General features: G+C 38.0%; 1 protein-coding gene across 1 annotated transcript; it reads left to right on the top strand.

Moving 5' to 3' along the window:
* Window positions 1-716: 716 nt before the first annotated feature.
* Window positions 717-1,773, top strand: LOC107774399 (ribulose bisphosphate carboxylase small subunit, chloroplastic 2). The gene is made up of 3 exons (XM_016593919.2): window positions 717-943; window positions 1,078-1,212; window positions 1,355-1,773. Exons 1-3 carry the CDS (start codon window positions 764-766, stop codon window positions 1,583-1,585), a joined length of 546 nt encoding a protein of 181 aa, XP_016449405.1. The 5' UTR covers window positions 717-763; the 3' UTR covers window positions 1,586-1,773.
* Window positions 1,774-16,972: the final 15,199 nt, after the last annotated feature.

The following is a 16,972-nucleotide window of genomic DNA, read 5'->3' as shown; positions in this document are numbered from 1 at the left end:
ATATAAAGTAATATAGTAAATGCTAGCTACAACTAGCTAATAAGCACTAAAACATAATAGCTTATGAAAGTTTCTAAAAAAAAAACGATTTTCGAATCTTAGCCAAACCAGCTCTAAGTTAAGGTGAAGTGTGAGGCGATTCGTAAACATTGGGGCCCAAAATCTTACCAAGTTTATACGTTATAAAGAGTGAGCAGCTAAAATGCCGCAAGAGTCGCCACAGCCCGCTGCCCAAACAAAACGAGAATAACATAAGAGTAAAAATTGACCCGTCGGCAGAAGTTAATTGTATTTGCTAGTTAGTGTATAAATATGTATGTTATATGTATGTATACACATATATACAAAAGATATACATTTTGTCATATTTTACTTTTAGGAGCAGCTAAAAATATACATTTCTAAAATAAAAAATAGTAAAAAAGAAGAAGCAAGGGTTGAAAACTTGATTTTTTAAAAATGAAACTTGTCCGTTTTTTAAAGAATAGCAGCAATTGTTATTATAAATTGAAAAAAAACTCCCGTTCATTAGTTTTAGGAACTTTGAGATAAGGACTGAGTGTAATGTCAGGGGCCAAAATTCATGTGACCATCAATTTTGAAATGTCAAGAACCACATAATCCAATGGTTACCATTAGACTAAGATGAGGTTTGCTTGATTTGTGTCCGTTGATGAGAAGTTATATGAAGCCTTATCATTATATATATAAGGGGAGCTACAGAGCACTCACCCTCCTGAAAGCTAAGCAGTTATTTTCAGAAATGGCTTTCTTAATTATGTCCTCAGCAGCTGCTGTTGCGACCGGCACCAATGCTGCTCAAGCCAGCATGATTGCACCCTTCACTGGTCTCAAGTCCGCAACCTCCTTCCCTGTTTCCAGGAAACAAAACCTTGACATTACTTCCATTGCTAGCAATGGTGGAAGAGTTCAATGCATGCAGGTTTAATTTGTATATGGATTTAACTTGCAATATACTGATAGTACTATAAAGAACTTTTACACTATCAGTATATGTTACTACGTGGAGTAACGTTTATGGAGCTTGTTTAAAATTTTTATGTGGGATATATGTAGGTGTGGCCACCAATTAACAAGAAGAAGTACGAGACACTCTCATACCTTCCTGATTTGAGCGAGGAGCAATTGCTTAGGGAAGTTGAGTACCTTTTGAAAAATGGATGGGTTCCTTGCTTGGAATTCGAGACTGAGGTCAACATCTATTCTAAATCTTGCTACTATTATCAAGCATAACTAACATGATTAATCAATCCTAACTAATTTGTGATCAAACGAGTTGATTAATGGTATTTATATCGTGTTAATGTTTTGTTTATCTTGTGGATATGTGCAGCACGGATTCGTCTACCGCGAGAACAATAAATCACCGGGGTACTATGATGGCAGATACTGGACCATGTGGAAGTTGCCCATGTTCGGGTGCACTGATGCCACTCAGGTATTGGCTGAGGTAGAGGAGGCAAAGAAGGCTTACCCACAAGCCTGGATCAGAATAATTGGATTCGACAATGTCCGTCAAGTGCAGTGCATTAGTTTCATCGCCTACAAGCCCGAAGGCTACTAAAATCTCCATTTTTAAGACAACTTACTGTATGTATTCAGGGAAAGTTTGTTTGCATTCTCCTTGAGTTTTTCCCCAGAAAAACTGTTTTGGTTTTCCTTTGTTTTAATTCCTTCTTTCTATTCGGTGTATATTTTTGAATTCCACTCAAGTTTATGAGAATTAATAATAATCATTTGTTTCTTTACTAATTTGAAACATGTTCTCTGGCATAAGTCAACATCCGGTCAATTTTACCAACTACTCTTTCCGTCTAGGAGTCTTGTGCTTTTCATTTTCCCTTTTGGATAATAATTTATATACATGACTATTTATTTCAAAATGAAGATAGAAGAATTCATGCAGTGACTCTAACTAGTGTTGCTGAGGTAGAGGAGGTAAAGAAGGCTTACCCACAAGCTTGGATCAGAATCATTGGATTCGACAACATGTGTCAAGTGCAATGCATCAGTTTCATCGCCTACAAGCCCGAAGGCTACTAAAACCATCATTTTTGATGCAACTTGCCCTATTTCTTTAGGGGATGTTTGTTTGAATTCTTCTTAGGTTTCTCCCTGGAGAAACTGTTTTTTGCCTTCTTTCTATTCAACGTACGTTTTTGAATTCGATCCAATCAAATTTATGGAAATTTCTTTTGTTGGGTATATCAGTTTCTAATTATCCGAGTAATATCTGCATTGTCAAAACAATTGCCTATATAAGCACCACAAACGCGCGCACCAAGTTCCCCTCCTAGATTCCTCCAGCTAAACCTGAACAATTTTCCTCTTCAAAATGGTGTACTTTTCTCTTTACCTTTTGGATTTAATTTATCTACATTATACAATGTACTATCCTAGTAGTAGTGTGTCCGCAGGGCCATTGCCAGCCCACTACGCGGCAGATAAAGAAAACTCAGAGTTCAACACTGTCAGTCACAAAGTCATCCCCGAGGGAAAGCATCTAGCAACAAAGATAACATAATTAATAATTTGTTCAATAACAAAAGTTTAGCTTTAGGTCACATATATTATTGAGCCGCCCCTATATAATTCAAATCATAGGGTTATGAGTTTGACCGTTCCAACTTATGTGATGGTGTTAGAATTTTAAACGAAGTATTCTTTGACACTAATTCTTTCATACACCTTTTAAATATTTTAAATTTAATTATTATAACTTATAATATTTTTTTTATTCTGAAAAACATAAAGATTCTAGGCCTAAATAAACGGTCAAAATTAAAAGATTTGAATCCCATAAGCAAAAAAGTGTCACTTAAACTGAAAAAGATATGTGAAGAAAAAAGTGGTCATGGAGTCACACGTACGTGGTAGACGATGACAATTCAAAGTCATTAACCCATGTAAGAAGGAAAAATATCCAACTCTTCTTCTGCCTACCTCTACCTCTCTTAAGGCTCTCCAATGTCAACCTCTCACACCTCCTTACCTGAGCGTCTGTGCTTCTCCTCCTCACATGTCTAAACCATCTAAGACGTGCTTCCCGCATCTTGTCCTCAATATGAGTCACACCCATAAATTTGTTCATTCAAGATTATATTACAGTTAGTAGAAAATAGAAATGAAGTGGCCCTAAGCCTCTAACAAAGAGAACACGCATTGCAATTTAATGCAATTCTTGCAAGAAATAAACCGTTCAATGCTTTTTCTTTGAAAAGTCTACGATGGACATGAACACGAATGTAATACAAGTATATAACTGTTGTAGGTTACAAGTTTCCTTCATTGGAAAAAAAATATCTTTTCAGTGCCATGGCATGAAATTACAAGTTTGTCCATTCAAAAAGATAAGTCACTAGACAAAGAAGATAAGGTTCATGGCTCTATGAAAAAGAACATTATGCAGTTTTGCCATTCTGGCTAGAACTTTATTACAAAGTCCGCACTTGGAGAAATTTACTATCCTGCATTATATTCTCCAGGTGAAAACAAAAATTACTTTCTCTCTCTAGAATAAAAACTCTCTCCATACATTTAGCCGTTATTTCTAATAAACGGTAGCTTCAGCGACTGTCTCCGCCACGCACCACCACATGGCACCGTCGGCCAGAGTTGACTCGGCGCGTACGGCTGACCAAAAGGAAGCTATCATCAAAGAAAACCAGAATGGGGAACTCAATCAAACAAAAACTACCTATGCTACGAGTATTGCTACAGCCACTCCGACGCATACCCCCAATATACGACACTGATACGATCCGAGATACACAAACAACGGAGTATGAAAATAACAATAATTAAAACAAAACTAAGGATAGGTTTAATTAAAATAATCAAAGTAATCCGAATAATGAAGCATAGAAGAAAATCTATAACTCTAATTGAACGTCTCAAGTAACAATTGAAATATTATCCAATCGCCTCCCAAAGAACGACAAAATAGAAACCCTAGATATAAAGAAAGAAGAAGAAGATTACCCTCAAGAACCCAAGTCTTGAAAACAAGTAATCCAAAGTCAAACTCGAACCAAGAGGTTCCAAATCTCTCTCAAGAGCTTTCTTACGTCAAAATATACTAAGTTCCTAATGAAATAACCCTAGGTTGTTATAAATATCCAATGGGTAAAATAGAAAAAGTTTCAAAGTTAATGTCTCAAAAAAATTCGTCAGGCCAAATCGTAGCCTCAACCGTAACCCCAACCGTGATGCACAACTGAACCATGACAAATTCTAGAAGCTTATTTTCTTCAGCTCTTTAGACCCCACTTGAACCGTATCCAACGGTTTGTGAAACCGTGTCACGCGGTTTAGCTTGGGGTCTGGATTCTTAAATTCTCAAGACTCCAAACATAGTATTTTTTGCATGAATCCTCCAAGTGACTCTCCAAGCATCTTCTAGTGAATTGTTGAAGATCATGCAGCTCTTTCTCGTGCATCCCTTGGACGTTCTTGGACTTGGAGTGGGTCAACGATCCACTAGATAATTTGTGGTCATTCTCAATATTCTCTGTTTTGCCCGGACTATCCAGGATCATATCATTCTTCCCCTCTTAAAAAAAAGATTCGCCCTCGAATTTGGGCCTACAACACAGAAAACCCACAATAAGATGTAGAACTCACATGATAAACAACACTTATTTGGTAAAAGCAATATAAGATAGTGCCCATGCATCCACTTGACCCAATTACACCTACAAAGTATAAATAGTACTCCCTTAGAAAGCATATGAACATCATCATCCCCATAAAATTTATGCCAACCCAGATACATCGAATTAAAATCTATTTTAGATGCATTATACATACGATGTATACTAGATGAAGCTAATACATTAAAGAGATAATTACACAAATCCCGCTTTCTAATGATAGATACTCTAGGTCCTAAATAAATATCATGCCAATCCTCAAAAGGATTTAACTCTAGGTTCAACATAGATCTCTTGGCATAAACTAAAGAGAACGACTCATCAAACTTAAAAACTAAATAGGTAAAGATATAAACATTAGAAGTAATGTCAAATGGTCTACTTCCCTTTTCATCTTTGCAGTCTTCAGTCTTGACATTCTCCTCTAAACTTGAGTCATTATATTCTTCTTTCAACTCAATCCCCGGGGTATCTAAGTAAGAAAAATCTCCATCGGCCTCATTTTCCTTATTGGTAACCTGTTGTTTTATTTCCTCATCCCATAAGGGCTTAGATAATAAGCCTTAACTTGACAACTCGCATTCTCATCATTGTCCTTTTCTTCATAATCCTTTTCAAGTTCCTGTGTAAGGCCTCATGAAAACTAGTACTCAAAACCTGGTAGCTCGTGGTGCCACGTCCCGAATATGTGTTAGGAATGTGTAAAAGCTCGCCGCAGTTCAGATCTTTTGTACTGATCTATGCTATAAAAAGTCAAGAAATACTGTTTTCCAAAAATGTAATTCTGCGGTCGAGAATGCAGTCGCATATCAGGTATGCGGACCGCATAATCGCCGCAAAGTGAGTCAGTATGTTGGTTGAATTTAAGGTTAAAAATGCGGTACGATATGTGATCGCATAACCGATATGCGGACCGCATAGTCGTCGCATATTTCCCTTGGGATTTTTGAGAGGGGCAGTTCTGCGGTGCATTATGCGACCGCAGAATGGGTATGCAGACCGCATTTCTGCCGCATACCCATGCAGTGTGTTCAGATTTTGGGAGCACTTTTGCGGTCCATTCTGCGGACCGCATTTCCACTCTGCGATCACAAAGTGCAATCGCATACCTAACTCAGGCTCCTATTTTTCTAAATTTTAAACCCGACCCTTTCTTCAATAAAACAACCCAACCCCTCATTTTAACCTATTTTTTGAGCAAAACTAGAGAGAGGTAAGAGCATTTTAGAGAGAGAAGAAGGAACCCAATATTTAAATCATCCAAATCTTGCATCAATCCTCAAGAATCAAAGAACCCAATCATAAGTTCTTCATCTAAGAGGTAAGGTTCTAAACCCTAGACTTTAATTTCGAGTTTGGAGTATAAGATGGGTTATTGAGGTATGATTCTTGGGTGTATTAGTATTATGTATACATGCATGTAAAACTTAGGTTTATGGGAAGATTATTGAACATAAATAAGTAAAGATTGGGTTAGGGAATGAAGGAAATCTTGTAAAAGAGATTATAAATCAGGATGCTCATCTAGTATTTGATAAAATGCTCAAATGAGCTAGAATTATGAATATCTTCCTAATTTGTGTTCAATTTTGTTATGTCTCGAAGTAGATGGGCATGGCTAGAATTTCCGGAATGTTATAGTAACTTAAGGAAAAGCTCTTTGAGGTATGTATGACTAACTTTAACTCTTGTAGAATCCCCTTGTTATGACGAGCATACGGTATGTGTACCTTTTATGAAAATTTGTGAATTGAAGACTTAGCTGATTTCCATACCACCAAGTTATATGTGATTGTGAGAAGTGATTTGATGTGCCTATATTATTATGTGCAAAGTTTGTAAATGCTTGAGGATGTTAACATGGAAGTATGTGTTAATGGATGAAAGAATCTTAATGTGTCCAAACGTGGGAATGTGTATAGTGGCGTAAATAAATGGCAACAAACCAAGTGCGTGTATGAATATGGTCATGTGGTAAGAGCTGTGTAACAAATGATAGAAAAGAAATCATAATTGATGCAATTGAAACAACAGTGGTAATATTATCTGTGACTTGTTGTGGGCAATTATCGTTGTGACTTAAATTGTATACGGGTTATTGTATATGATGGAATTGGTATTGATATTTATGAAAATTCTTGTGAATTGTTGTTGTTGTGAAATGATATTCTGCATGGTCTGAAGCCATGTGATTCAACTGTGAACTACTGTTGTTGTGTGAAATATAATTGTCCGGTGGGATCGGGTTGCGCGCCGCAACCGAAGTTATAAGGTGTGGGTTGTGGTGATAAGGATGGCCGAGGTAATAAGGGTGGAAAAGTGATCGAAATCACTATTGAAATAAAAATATGTGAAAGTGTGAAATCATTGATGTGATGAAATAATGTTGAAAGGGGAAAAGGAGAGATTGTGGGGTTGTTTGGATTTGGTTGTTCCTTTCATGTGCATTTGATTGTTGATTCTATTACTGTTTGTTATCTGTGTATTTCTTGATTTTACTTGGGGTAAAGTTTTTCCATACATACCAGTACAATTCAAATGTACTGACGTCCCTTTTGCCGGGGGCGCTACATTCGTGTTATGATTGTGGGTGGTTCCATAACAGGTATTCCAACCCACCGACAATATCACTCTTTCACCTCCCGTCAGCTGAATTGGTGAGCCCCTTTCCTCTTGGGGCCCTGCGTGACTCATGCTGCTTATCCTCCCGAAAATTTTATTTTGGTATTTGCGTAAGGTATAGCCGGAGTCTTGTTACCGGCAAGTATTGTAACACTCTTCTGTATCTCTAGAGGCTCCGTAGACAGGAAATGTGGGTTATTACTTATGTATTTGGGCAGTATAACTTGTAAACCACGCTAAGTAACTATGTATGTTATGTAAATCTCGTAAGAATGTGTTTAAATTTATAAATAGCTATTTCACTTGGTTAATGGGTAATGGAAATACAGGGTATCACGTGGAATAGGAAAGGCACCCAGGTCCGCTTGGCTGGGGGCTACCCGGTCGAGCGCCGGTCGCGCCCCTCAGTTTTTGGGGCGTGACAAACTTGGTATCAGAGCCTAAGGATTTAAAGTGTCCTAGGATGTCTCGGAGCCGTGTCTAGTAGAGTCCTTCTTATCGGTGTGTTGTCGACCACATCTATAAGTTCGAGGCTACATGGACATTTAGGAATGTTACCCTTCTTCAACACTCCAGATCGTGCGATAAAGCTTTACTATAAGATTGTCTTCTAACTCGTGCGTTGAGATTCAAGGTAAGTTTAAATGCTCTTTCGTCTATTTCAAGTAATGTTGTCATACAGAATGACCAATGGGCAGAGGCCTGAATATTAAGGAAATGGCATATGTGTCATGTTGAACGAATGCTACAAATATATGAGGTACGTACATAGTACCAGAAGCATACTTTATTCGAGAAAGTGTTAAAAATGATTGTGACCTCCAAAGGAACATTGAATTGATAATTGCTATATAAGCTTGAATAGCACATGTGGGTAGTGTGAGAAGTATGTAAATGATCCTAAGGTATGAAAGAAAACTGGTTATATAAACACGTGATATATGGGAGACATGACCAGGAGATTGATGATGAGAGTGCAAGTCTCTCCTAGGAGACAAGAAGTTATGAAATGAGAGTCGAATTGAACCCATGATGAGAAGACCCTTATGCTACGAATGTTATAAGAACCCCATAAGTGTATGAATTTTTGTTACACTCCTGAAGGATATTGGTATGAGGAATTGGAATCCCAAGCCCGTGTGGCTGAATCAGAGCAAAGGACTTATGAGGTTAGTACCATTGTGACTTCAATATCCCTTATAGTCGAACACATATGTGAGGGATAGAGAAATGAAACATATGTCCATGAAGTTGCTAAATTCAAGACTTGTGTCAAAATCCAGGACATTCGCCTTAAGTGGGGGAGGAAGGGCCATAGTGAGGCCACTTAAATATAATGAAACAATAGTAAAACCATGTAGCTTTGATGTTTGAATATTTTGTTGAAGACATGCGTAGTCTAGAAAAGTGATAATGGATAATGGATTATCTGAAAGGATATGCTAATGATAGACTGCTAGTACCTCCAAAAAGGTGGAAGGCTAAGGAAGGTAAATTCTTCATACATGGCAATGTGAATGATAGGGTCAATGATCCTAGAAACTAAGGGTAGGTTTGTAAAGGGGTTCTATACTTGTTAGAGGTAGGTACAATGCATCCCAAGGACGTACTATAGATCAAAGGTGAAAGTTTTGCGAGTTTTAGAATGGGTTAATCATGGAATTGCGATTCAACCAAAGTTCCAAGACGTTAAGAAAGGTGGAACGAGTGGGAAAAATAAATGTGATGCTATAATAACCCAAGAGAGTATTTGGGCTTGATGGAAACCTTACAAGCGAATCAGTGTTAAGTGATATATGGACACACTTTCCCACGGATATCCTCACACGAGTTAAGAGGTGAGCATGATGAAATAATTAAGGGAAAAGACTATGTAACACATTGAGGAGTGCATGGCTATTCATTAGCTAGGATGAATGAGGTGATAAGAAATGGGGAGAAAATCTATAAATTGAGATGTTCATGGTTATCGCATAACAATTCACATCAGAATGGTGGACTCGCCTGGAGCACAAGTGTTAATAGAAGGTATAAAGGACTAACCATAATGCTATCGACTTGGGTGACACTGAATGGTAACTAAAGGAGCTAGAGATAGTTCATGCCTACATATAATAGGAAGTGAGACTATTGGTGGTGAAGTAGCGATATGATAAACTCATTAAACCAGGCACAATGATATTACAAGTTCACGGGAGGTAGGCAAGTGTGTGGCAAAATAAGGCTATCAATTATGCACTATGAGCAAAATAGAATGGGAATGAATATTCCATTTAGAACGAAAAGATGATACCAATATATTGTTCGGGCCAGTGGCGCTTTCTGAATTGAATATGTGCGAAGGGTGTTGATATGCATTTTGGGTGGTGTTGAACAACAAAGAGAGATAATGAGAATGTTCACAAGGGAAGGTGGAGTGGTTTCTTAAATTCTATAAGGCACACAAGGAGGAAAGAGGTTGACCAAGAAAGTTCTGAGCACAATGTTACATTACACTTGATGCAATGTCGTGCATGTTGATGATATTAAGGTGTGTGCATAGGCTAGAAGATGTTATTCCTTTGACATAGAAGGTTCTATAAGAAAACTCATCCAGTAATGTCTTCTGTTGAGAATTTGGAAGAGCAAGTTGCAAGTACTCACATAAGATTGTAACTATATCAAGAAAATTATTGAAGAACTCAAATACTAGGAGGTCATATGCAAGAGAAGTGTGATATAGATGGTTCACTATAGATGGAACATGGCCAGGTGATCACTTGTGCCCCTAGGCAACCCAAGAATCATGGGAAGAACTATCCGACACATGATTTAGAACTTGCGGCAGTAGTTTTTGTATAAAGATTTGGCGACATTATGTGTATGGGGTCCACATTGATGTATTTATGGACCACAAGAGCCTTCCATATATTTTTAAAACAAAAGGAGTTGAATCTGAGACATATAGGATGGCTCGGGCTACTCAAGGACTATGATATTGAGATTTTCTATCACCGGGAAAGGCCAATGTTGTGGCGGATGCTCTTAGACGGAAATATATGGGTAGTTAGCTCACTTGGAGATATATCAAAGGCCGTTGGCCAGGGAGGTTCACCAGTTGGCTAGTCTAGGAGTTCGTCTTGCGGACTATGGTGAAGGGGGAGTAATTGTGTAGAATAAGGCCGAATCGTCTCTTGTAGTGGATGTCAAAGGAAAGCAATACAACGATCTATTGGTAGAACAACTGGAGGAGGGGATTCATAAACACAAGATCATAGCTTTTTATTTTGGCATTGATGATGGTACCCTACGGTGCCAAGGGCACCTATGTGTTCAGGATATTGACGGTCTTCGGGAAAGGATTTTGGCTGAAGCTCACACTTCTAGGTATTCCGTACTCCTAGGTTCTACAAAAATGTATCATGATCTCAAAGAAGTTTATCGGTGGGATAACAGGAAAAAGGATGTGGCAGACTTTGTGGCAAAATGTCTGAACTGTCAGCAAGTGAAGGTCGAATATCAAAGGCCTGGAGGATTGTTACAAAGCATTGAAATTCCAATGTGGAAATGGGAAATGATCAATATGTATTTTGTGTTAGGGTTGTCGCACACTTTGCGCAAGTTTGACTCAATTTGGGTGATTGTGGATCAACTCATGAAATCAGTGACTTATTGCCAGTCAAATCTACTGACACAGCAGAACAATATGCTCAACTATATATTAAGGAAATAGTCAGGTTGCATGGCACTCCAGTCTCAATCATTTCAGATTGAGGGGCTCAATTCACAGCAAAGTTTTGGAAGGAATTTCAGCAAGATTTGGGTACTCAAGTAAATCTTAGTATAGCCCTTCATCAATAAATTGATGAACAGGCAGAGCGGACCATTCAGACGCTTGAATATATGTTTCGAGCTTGTGTTCTAGCTTTCGAGGGCAGTTGGGATGACCATTTGTCATTTGTCGAGTTTGCTTACAATAAAAGCTTTCACGCTAGTATTCAGATGGCCCCATTTGAGTCGTTGTATGGAAGGAGGTGTAGATCTCCGATTTGGTGGTTCGAGGTTGGTGAAGCAGAACTGTTAGGGCCAGATCTTGTGCATCAGGCTATGGAAAAAGTTAAAGTCATTTAGTAGAGGATGAAAACTGCTCAGAGTCGTCAGAAATCCTATGCAGACGTGCGTCGAAGAGAATTGGAAATTCCAAGTAGATAATTGGGTGTTCTTACAAGTATCTCCCATGAAGGGAGTCATGCGATTTGGGAAGAAAGGGAAATTGAGCCAAAGGTATGTCGGGCCATATCGGATCACTCAAAGGATAGGACATGTGGCTTATAGGCTGGAATTGCCCCCTAAATGTCCTTAGTGCACCCGATGTTCCATGTATCTATGTTAAAGAAAGTGGTTAGAGATCCATCCACCACCGTGCCAATCGAGAACTATCGAGGTCAATAAAGAGTTATCATATGAAGAAATTCTGGTTGCTATTCTTGATAGGCAAGTCCACAAATTGAGAAACAAGGGAGTTGCTTCAGTTAAAGTACTATGTCAAAGTCAACAAGTTGAGGAAGCCAAGTGGGAAGCAAAAAGTGAAATGAAAGAAAAATATCCCCATCTGTTTGAACAAGTCTAGTAGTGATCGTGCGAACTCTTATCTCTAAGCAAACTGATGTTGTGTTCAATTTGGTGTAAAGACACCCCATATTTCCCCTAAAATGCTTTACTCTTGTAACTCCTCAAGTTGTGCAAGAATTGTAGGTGTTGTGATTATTTGAGTCATGCACAAAATTTTTTTTTTGGTAAATGAAAATTTTGTAAGAACTCATGTGATAAGTGAATGATTAAAGGTAGTGTAGATCGGTAATGATTAATTGAAATACGTATAGTGTATTGAAGTGGTTGAACTGTATGGGACTCATTGAAGTGACCAAATTATGTGCGGGTGTTGAGGTAATGATTTGTATACCAGTTGTAGGGATAATAGGAATAGCGTAATGGTGCTTGGAAATAATGTTTTGGGGGCTCTCTAACAGGTAGATAAGTCTAATTACAAAGGAAACTCTGGCAAAATATTTCAAAAAAAAATTGGGAGTTTGCATATCATGTTTTCAAAACCAACCGATTTCCAAAATCCTCATTCGAGGACGAATGATTTTAAGTGGGGGAGGATGTAAGGCCCCATGAAAACTAGTACTCAAAACCTGGTAGCTCGTGGTGCCAAGTCACGAATATGTGTTAGGAATGTGTAAAATTAAGCTCGTCGCAGTTTGGATCTTTTGTACTGATCTATGCTATAAAAAGTCAAGAAATATTGTTTTCCAAAAATGTGATTCTGCGGTCGAGAATGCGGTCGCATATCAGGTATGTGGACCGCATAATCGCCACAAAGTGAGTCCGTGTGTTGGTCGAATTTGAGGTTAAAATATGCGGTCCGATATGCGATCGCATAACCGATATGCAGACTGCATAGTCATCGCATATTTCCCTTGGGATTTTTTAGAGGGGCAGTTCTGCGGTGCATTATGCGACCGCAGAATGGGTATGCGGACCGCATTTCTGCCGCATACCCATGCAGTGTGTTCAGATTTTGGGAGCACTTTTGCGGTCCATTCTGCGGACTACATTTCCACTCCGCGATCGCAAAGTGCAATCGCATACCTAACTCGGGCTCCTATTTTTCTAAATTTTAAACCCGACCCCTTCTTCAATAAAACACCCCAACCCCTCATTTTAACCTATTTTCTGAATAAAACTAGAGAGAGGTGAGAGCATTTTAGAGAGAGAAAAAGGAACCCAATATTTAAATCATCCAAATCTTGCATCAATCCTCAAGAATCAAAGAACCCAATCATAAGTTCTTCATCTAAGAGGTAAGGTTCTAAACCCTAGACTTTAATTTCGAGTTTGGAGTATAAGATGGGTTATTGAGGTATGATTCTTGGGTGTATTAGTATTATGTATACATGCATGTAAAACTTAGGTTTATGGGAAGATTATTGAACATAAATAAGTAAAGATTGGGTTAGGGAATGAAGGAAATCTTGTAAAAGAGATTATAAATCAGGATGCTCATCTAGTATTTGATAAAATGCTCAAATGAGCTAGAATTATGAATATCTTCCTAATTTGTGTTCAATTTTGTTATGTCTCGAAGTAGATGGGCATGGCTAGAATTTCCGGAATGTTATAGTAACTTAAGGAAAAGCTCTTTGAGGTATGTATGACTAACTTTAACTCTTGTAGAATCCCCTTGTTATGACGAGCATACGGTATGTGTACCTTTTATGAAAATTTGTGAATTGAAGACTTAGCTGATTTCCATACCACCAAGTTATATGTGATTGTGAGAAGTGATTTGATGTGCCTATATTATTATGTGCAAAGTTTGTAAATGCTTGAGGATGTTAACATGGAAGTATGTGTTAATGGATGAAAGAATCTTAATGTGTCCAAACGTGGGAATGTGTATAGTGGCGTAAATAAATGGCAACAAACCAAGTGCGTGTATGAATATGGTCATGTGGTAAGAGCTGTGTAACAAATGATAGAAAAGAAATCATAATTGATGCAATTGAAACAACAGTGGTAATATTATCTGTGACTTGTTGTGGGCAATTATCGTTGTGACTTAAATTGTATACGGGTTATTGTATATGATGGAATTGGTATTGATATTTATGAAAATTCTTGTGAATTGTTGTTGTTGTGAAATGATATTCTGCATGGTCTGAAGCCATGTGATTCAACTGTGAACTACTGTTGTTGTGTGAAATATAATTGTCCGGTGGGATCGGGTTGCGCGCCGCAACCGAAGTTATAAGGTGTGGGTTGTGGTGATAAGGGTGGCCGAGGTAATAAGGGTGGAAAAGTGATCGAAATCACCACTGAAATAAAACTATGTGAAAATGTGAAATCATTAATGTGATGAAATAATGTTGAAAGGGGAAAAGGAGAAATTGTGGGGTTGTTTGGCTTTGGTTGTTCCTTTCATGTGCATTTGATTGTTGATTCTATTACTATTTGTTATCTGTGTATTTCTTGATTTTACTTGGGGTAAAGTTTGTTCATACATACCTGTACAATTCAAATGTATTGACGTCCCTTTAGCCGGGGGCGGTACATTCATGTTATGATTATAGGTGGTTCCATAACAGGTATTCCAGCCCACCGACAGTAGCACTCCTTCACCCCCCCGTCAGCTGAATTGGTGAGCCCCTTTCCTCTCAGGTCCCTGCGTGGCTCATGCCGCTTATCATCCCGAAAATTTTATTTTGGTATTTGCATAAGGTATAGCCGGAGCCTTGTTACCAGCAAGTATTGTAACACTCTTCTGTATCTCTAGAGGCTCCGTAGATAGGAAATATGGGTTATGTACTTATGTATTTTGGGCAGTATAACTTGTAAACCACGCTAAGTAACTATGTATGTTATGTAAATCTCGTAAGAATGTGTTTAAATTTATAAATGACTATTTCACTTGGTTAATGGGTAATGGAAACACAGGGTATCACGTGGAATAGGAAAGGCACCTAGGTACACTTGGCTAGGGGCTACCCGGTCGAGCGCCGGCCGCACCCCTCGATTTTTGGGGCGTGACATCCTGTATAAAGGAAGAAATAATACTAAAACAAGAAATAGTTAATGGATTAATACATGAAGAAGATTCATGCTCCCTCGAGCTCTATTTGCATTTCTCATTCAACTTTTCTTGTGTCGTGCTCTCATCACATTGCAACATATTATTCTCATGAGAAGAAGAATCAACAAGTATAAACTCACTCGTTAAGGAAGTTCTTTCAACAACACAATTGTTGCTATGAAGTTGAAACAAATAATGAACAAGGTCATGGCCATTAGTACTTTGAGTGATGTCTCCACTTAAAGCATCAATCCCCTCAAAATAAGATGCACATTCAACTTCACCTACTTTTTTAAATAGATTATTCACAATGTCACCCCACATAATACCATCGAGTTTAGACTCATAGGGGTGAGGTTTTCCCGACTATTGAGCTCAACTAGTGCATCATCAAAACAAACTTCATGATTTGCAACAAAAGATTCACTAGGCTCACAAGAAGCACAACTAACACATGCACTTATACGAGAAGCAGATTCTCCCAAAGAAAAGGAGTTATGATTAGTCATTATACCTCGAGTTATTCCCGGAAGTTCTTCTTGACCTTTGTTTCTTACGCTTAAGAATGGATCAATATGCTTTAATGATGTATCCTCTTGCTTTCCCTGACCACTTGAAATAGTGGCATCTTGCATGGTCTCCTCCAATTTGCCGCAGGTAACCTTGAAGGCCTGCACGTTAGAGGAATACACACTAGACAATGAAAGTGTTAACAAGTCAGAATGAAGACAAGAAGTATTCTCACTCAAACTTTCTTTTGCAACACTCTCTTCTCTACTTTCACTCGATTTTTTCTATTTTGACATCTCTCTCACATTACTCCTCTCAACCTCTCATTTTGTCTCTATTAAATTGTGAATTGTCACTCTTTTACTTCTCTCTTTCTTTTGTCTTGCTTGCTCACTTTTGTTTTTTGCAGATGGAGTTAAACATGAAGAAGAATTTTTCGTTAGAAGCTCTCCTTTTGGAAGGCTTCCATGCTTTGATGTTCTTGAGTAATCAAAAGAAAAAGATATTCCCCTTTTGTAAGCCTTATTCTTCTTATGCCCCTTATCTTTTAAACTCAAAGGTGCAAACTTGCTTCTCAAATGAAACTTCATTGTATCCCAAGTCTCAATGGATGGACAGGAAGTACCTTTAAAGGTAGTTTCACAGTTGTACCACCACAAAGAAGCATTCCCATGAAATGATTTACTAACCAACTCCAACTTTCTACTTTCTGGACATGGATAAGATGCAAAGACGTCTTCCACCTTGCTCTCTCAATTAAGGTAGGCATTCGGACCATGAATTACTTCAAAGAAGGGTATCGATATCTTATAGTTTTCAAGGATCAAACTTACCTCACTACCCTTGTAACTTATTTTTTTCATATTTTTCTTTCATGTTTCTTGATTCAACTCCATATCTTCCATGACTAGCATGATGGTTATCATACTTATTAGTAACATACTCGTACGAATCATAACCATATGAATTATGATGAGGAATATGCCATGTTTCGTCATCACTTGAGTCTTCACTTGAATCATGATAAGGGATACCCCCATCGTAATCCCCATAAGAATTACATGAATTGCTTCCTCCATCATCTTCATCATAGGAATCCCAACATTTGTCATCACTATATTCAACCATTCTTTCACCCTAGTCGCTTGAATCTACAGAAGACAAGCTTATAGGAAAAATAATTGATAAGTAATAAGAGAATCCCATAATAGCACACCTTTTGTAGTTTGATTCAAACAAGCCCACTCAACCTCTTGTGTTTTACCTCACATTTATGATATAATCTCTGCCTCACTCCTTGGAAATCCTCTAAGTTCGAGCTCAACTCACAAAACACCTATCCAAGAGTGAGTTTTTCTTGTAAGTAATTTAAGAGTGGAGTTTATATAACCAGGAATGGATTTTTAAAAACTAAGGACGAGAGTCAAGAAATTTCTATGAAAATAACGAGAAAAGCCCGAACGAATTGGCACGGAAGAAATAATTAGTTTCAAATACTAAGAACGATTTAATGTGAACTAGCACTAGTTCGTTCTTAACAAGAATCCCCAAT

This window comes from Nicotiana tabacum, chromosome 3, assembly GCF_000715075.1.
Source record: "Nicotiana tabacum cultivar K326 chromosome 3, ASM71507v2, whole genome shotgun sequence".
Lineage (NCBI taxonomy): Eukaryota > Viridiplantae > Streptophyta > Magnoliopsida > Solanales > Solanaceae > Nicotiana > Nicotiana tabacum.
The sequence above is the reverse complement of the archived record's forward strand: the minus strand, read 5'-3'. Positions and strand labels throughout refer to the sequence as shown.

Bases quoted from the DNA above. Each gene is read 5' to 3' on its own strand.
- LOC107774399 (XM_016593919.2), top strand. From the start codon at position 764: ATGGCTTTCTTAATTATGTCCTCAGCAGCTGCTGTTGCGACCGGCACC. The intron at 944-1,077 runs GTTTAATTTGTA...GGATATATGTAG, and splicing joins GAAGAGTTCAATGCATGCAG to GTGTGGCCACCAATTAACAA. The intron at 1,213-1,354 runs GTCAACATCTAT...GGATATGTGCAG, and splicing joins GCTTGGAATTCGAGACTGAG to CACGGATTCGTCTACCGCGA.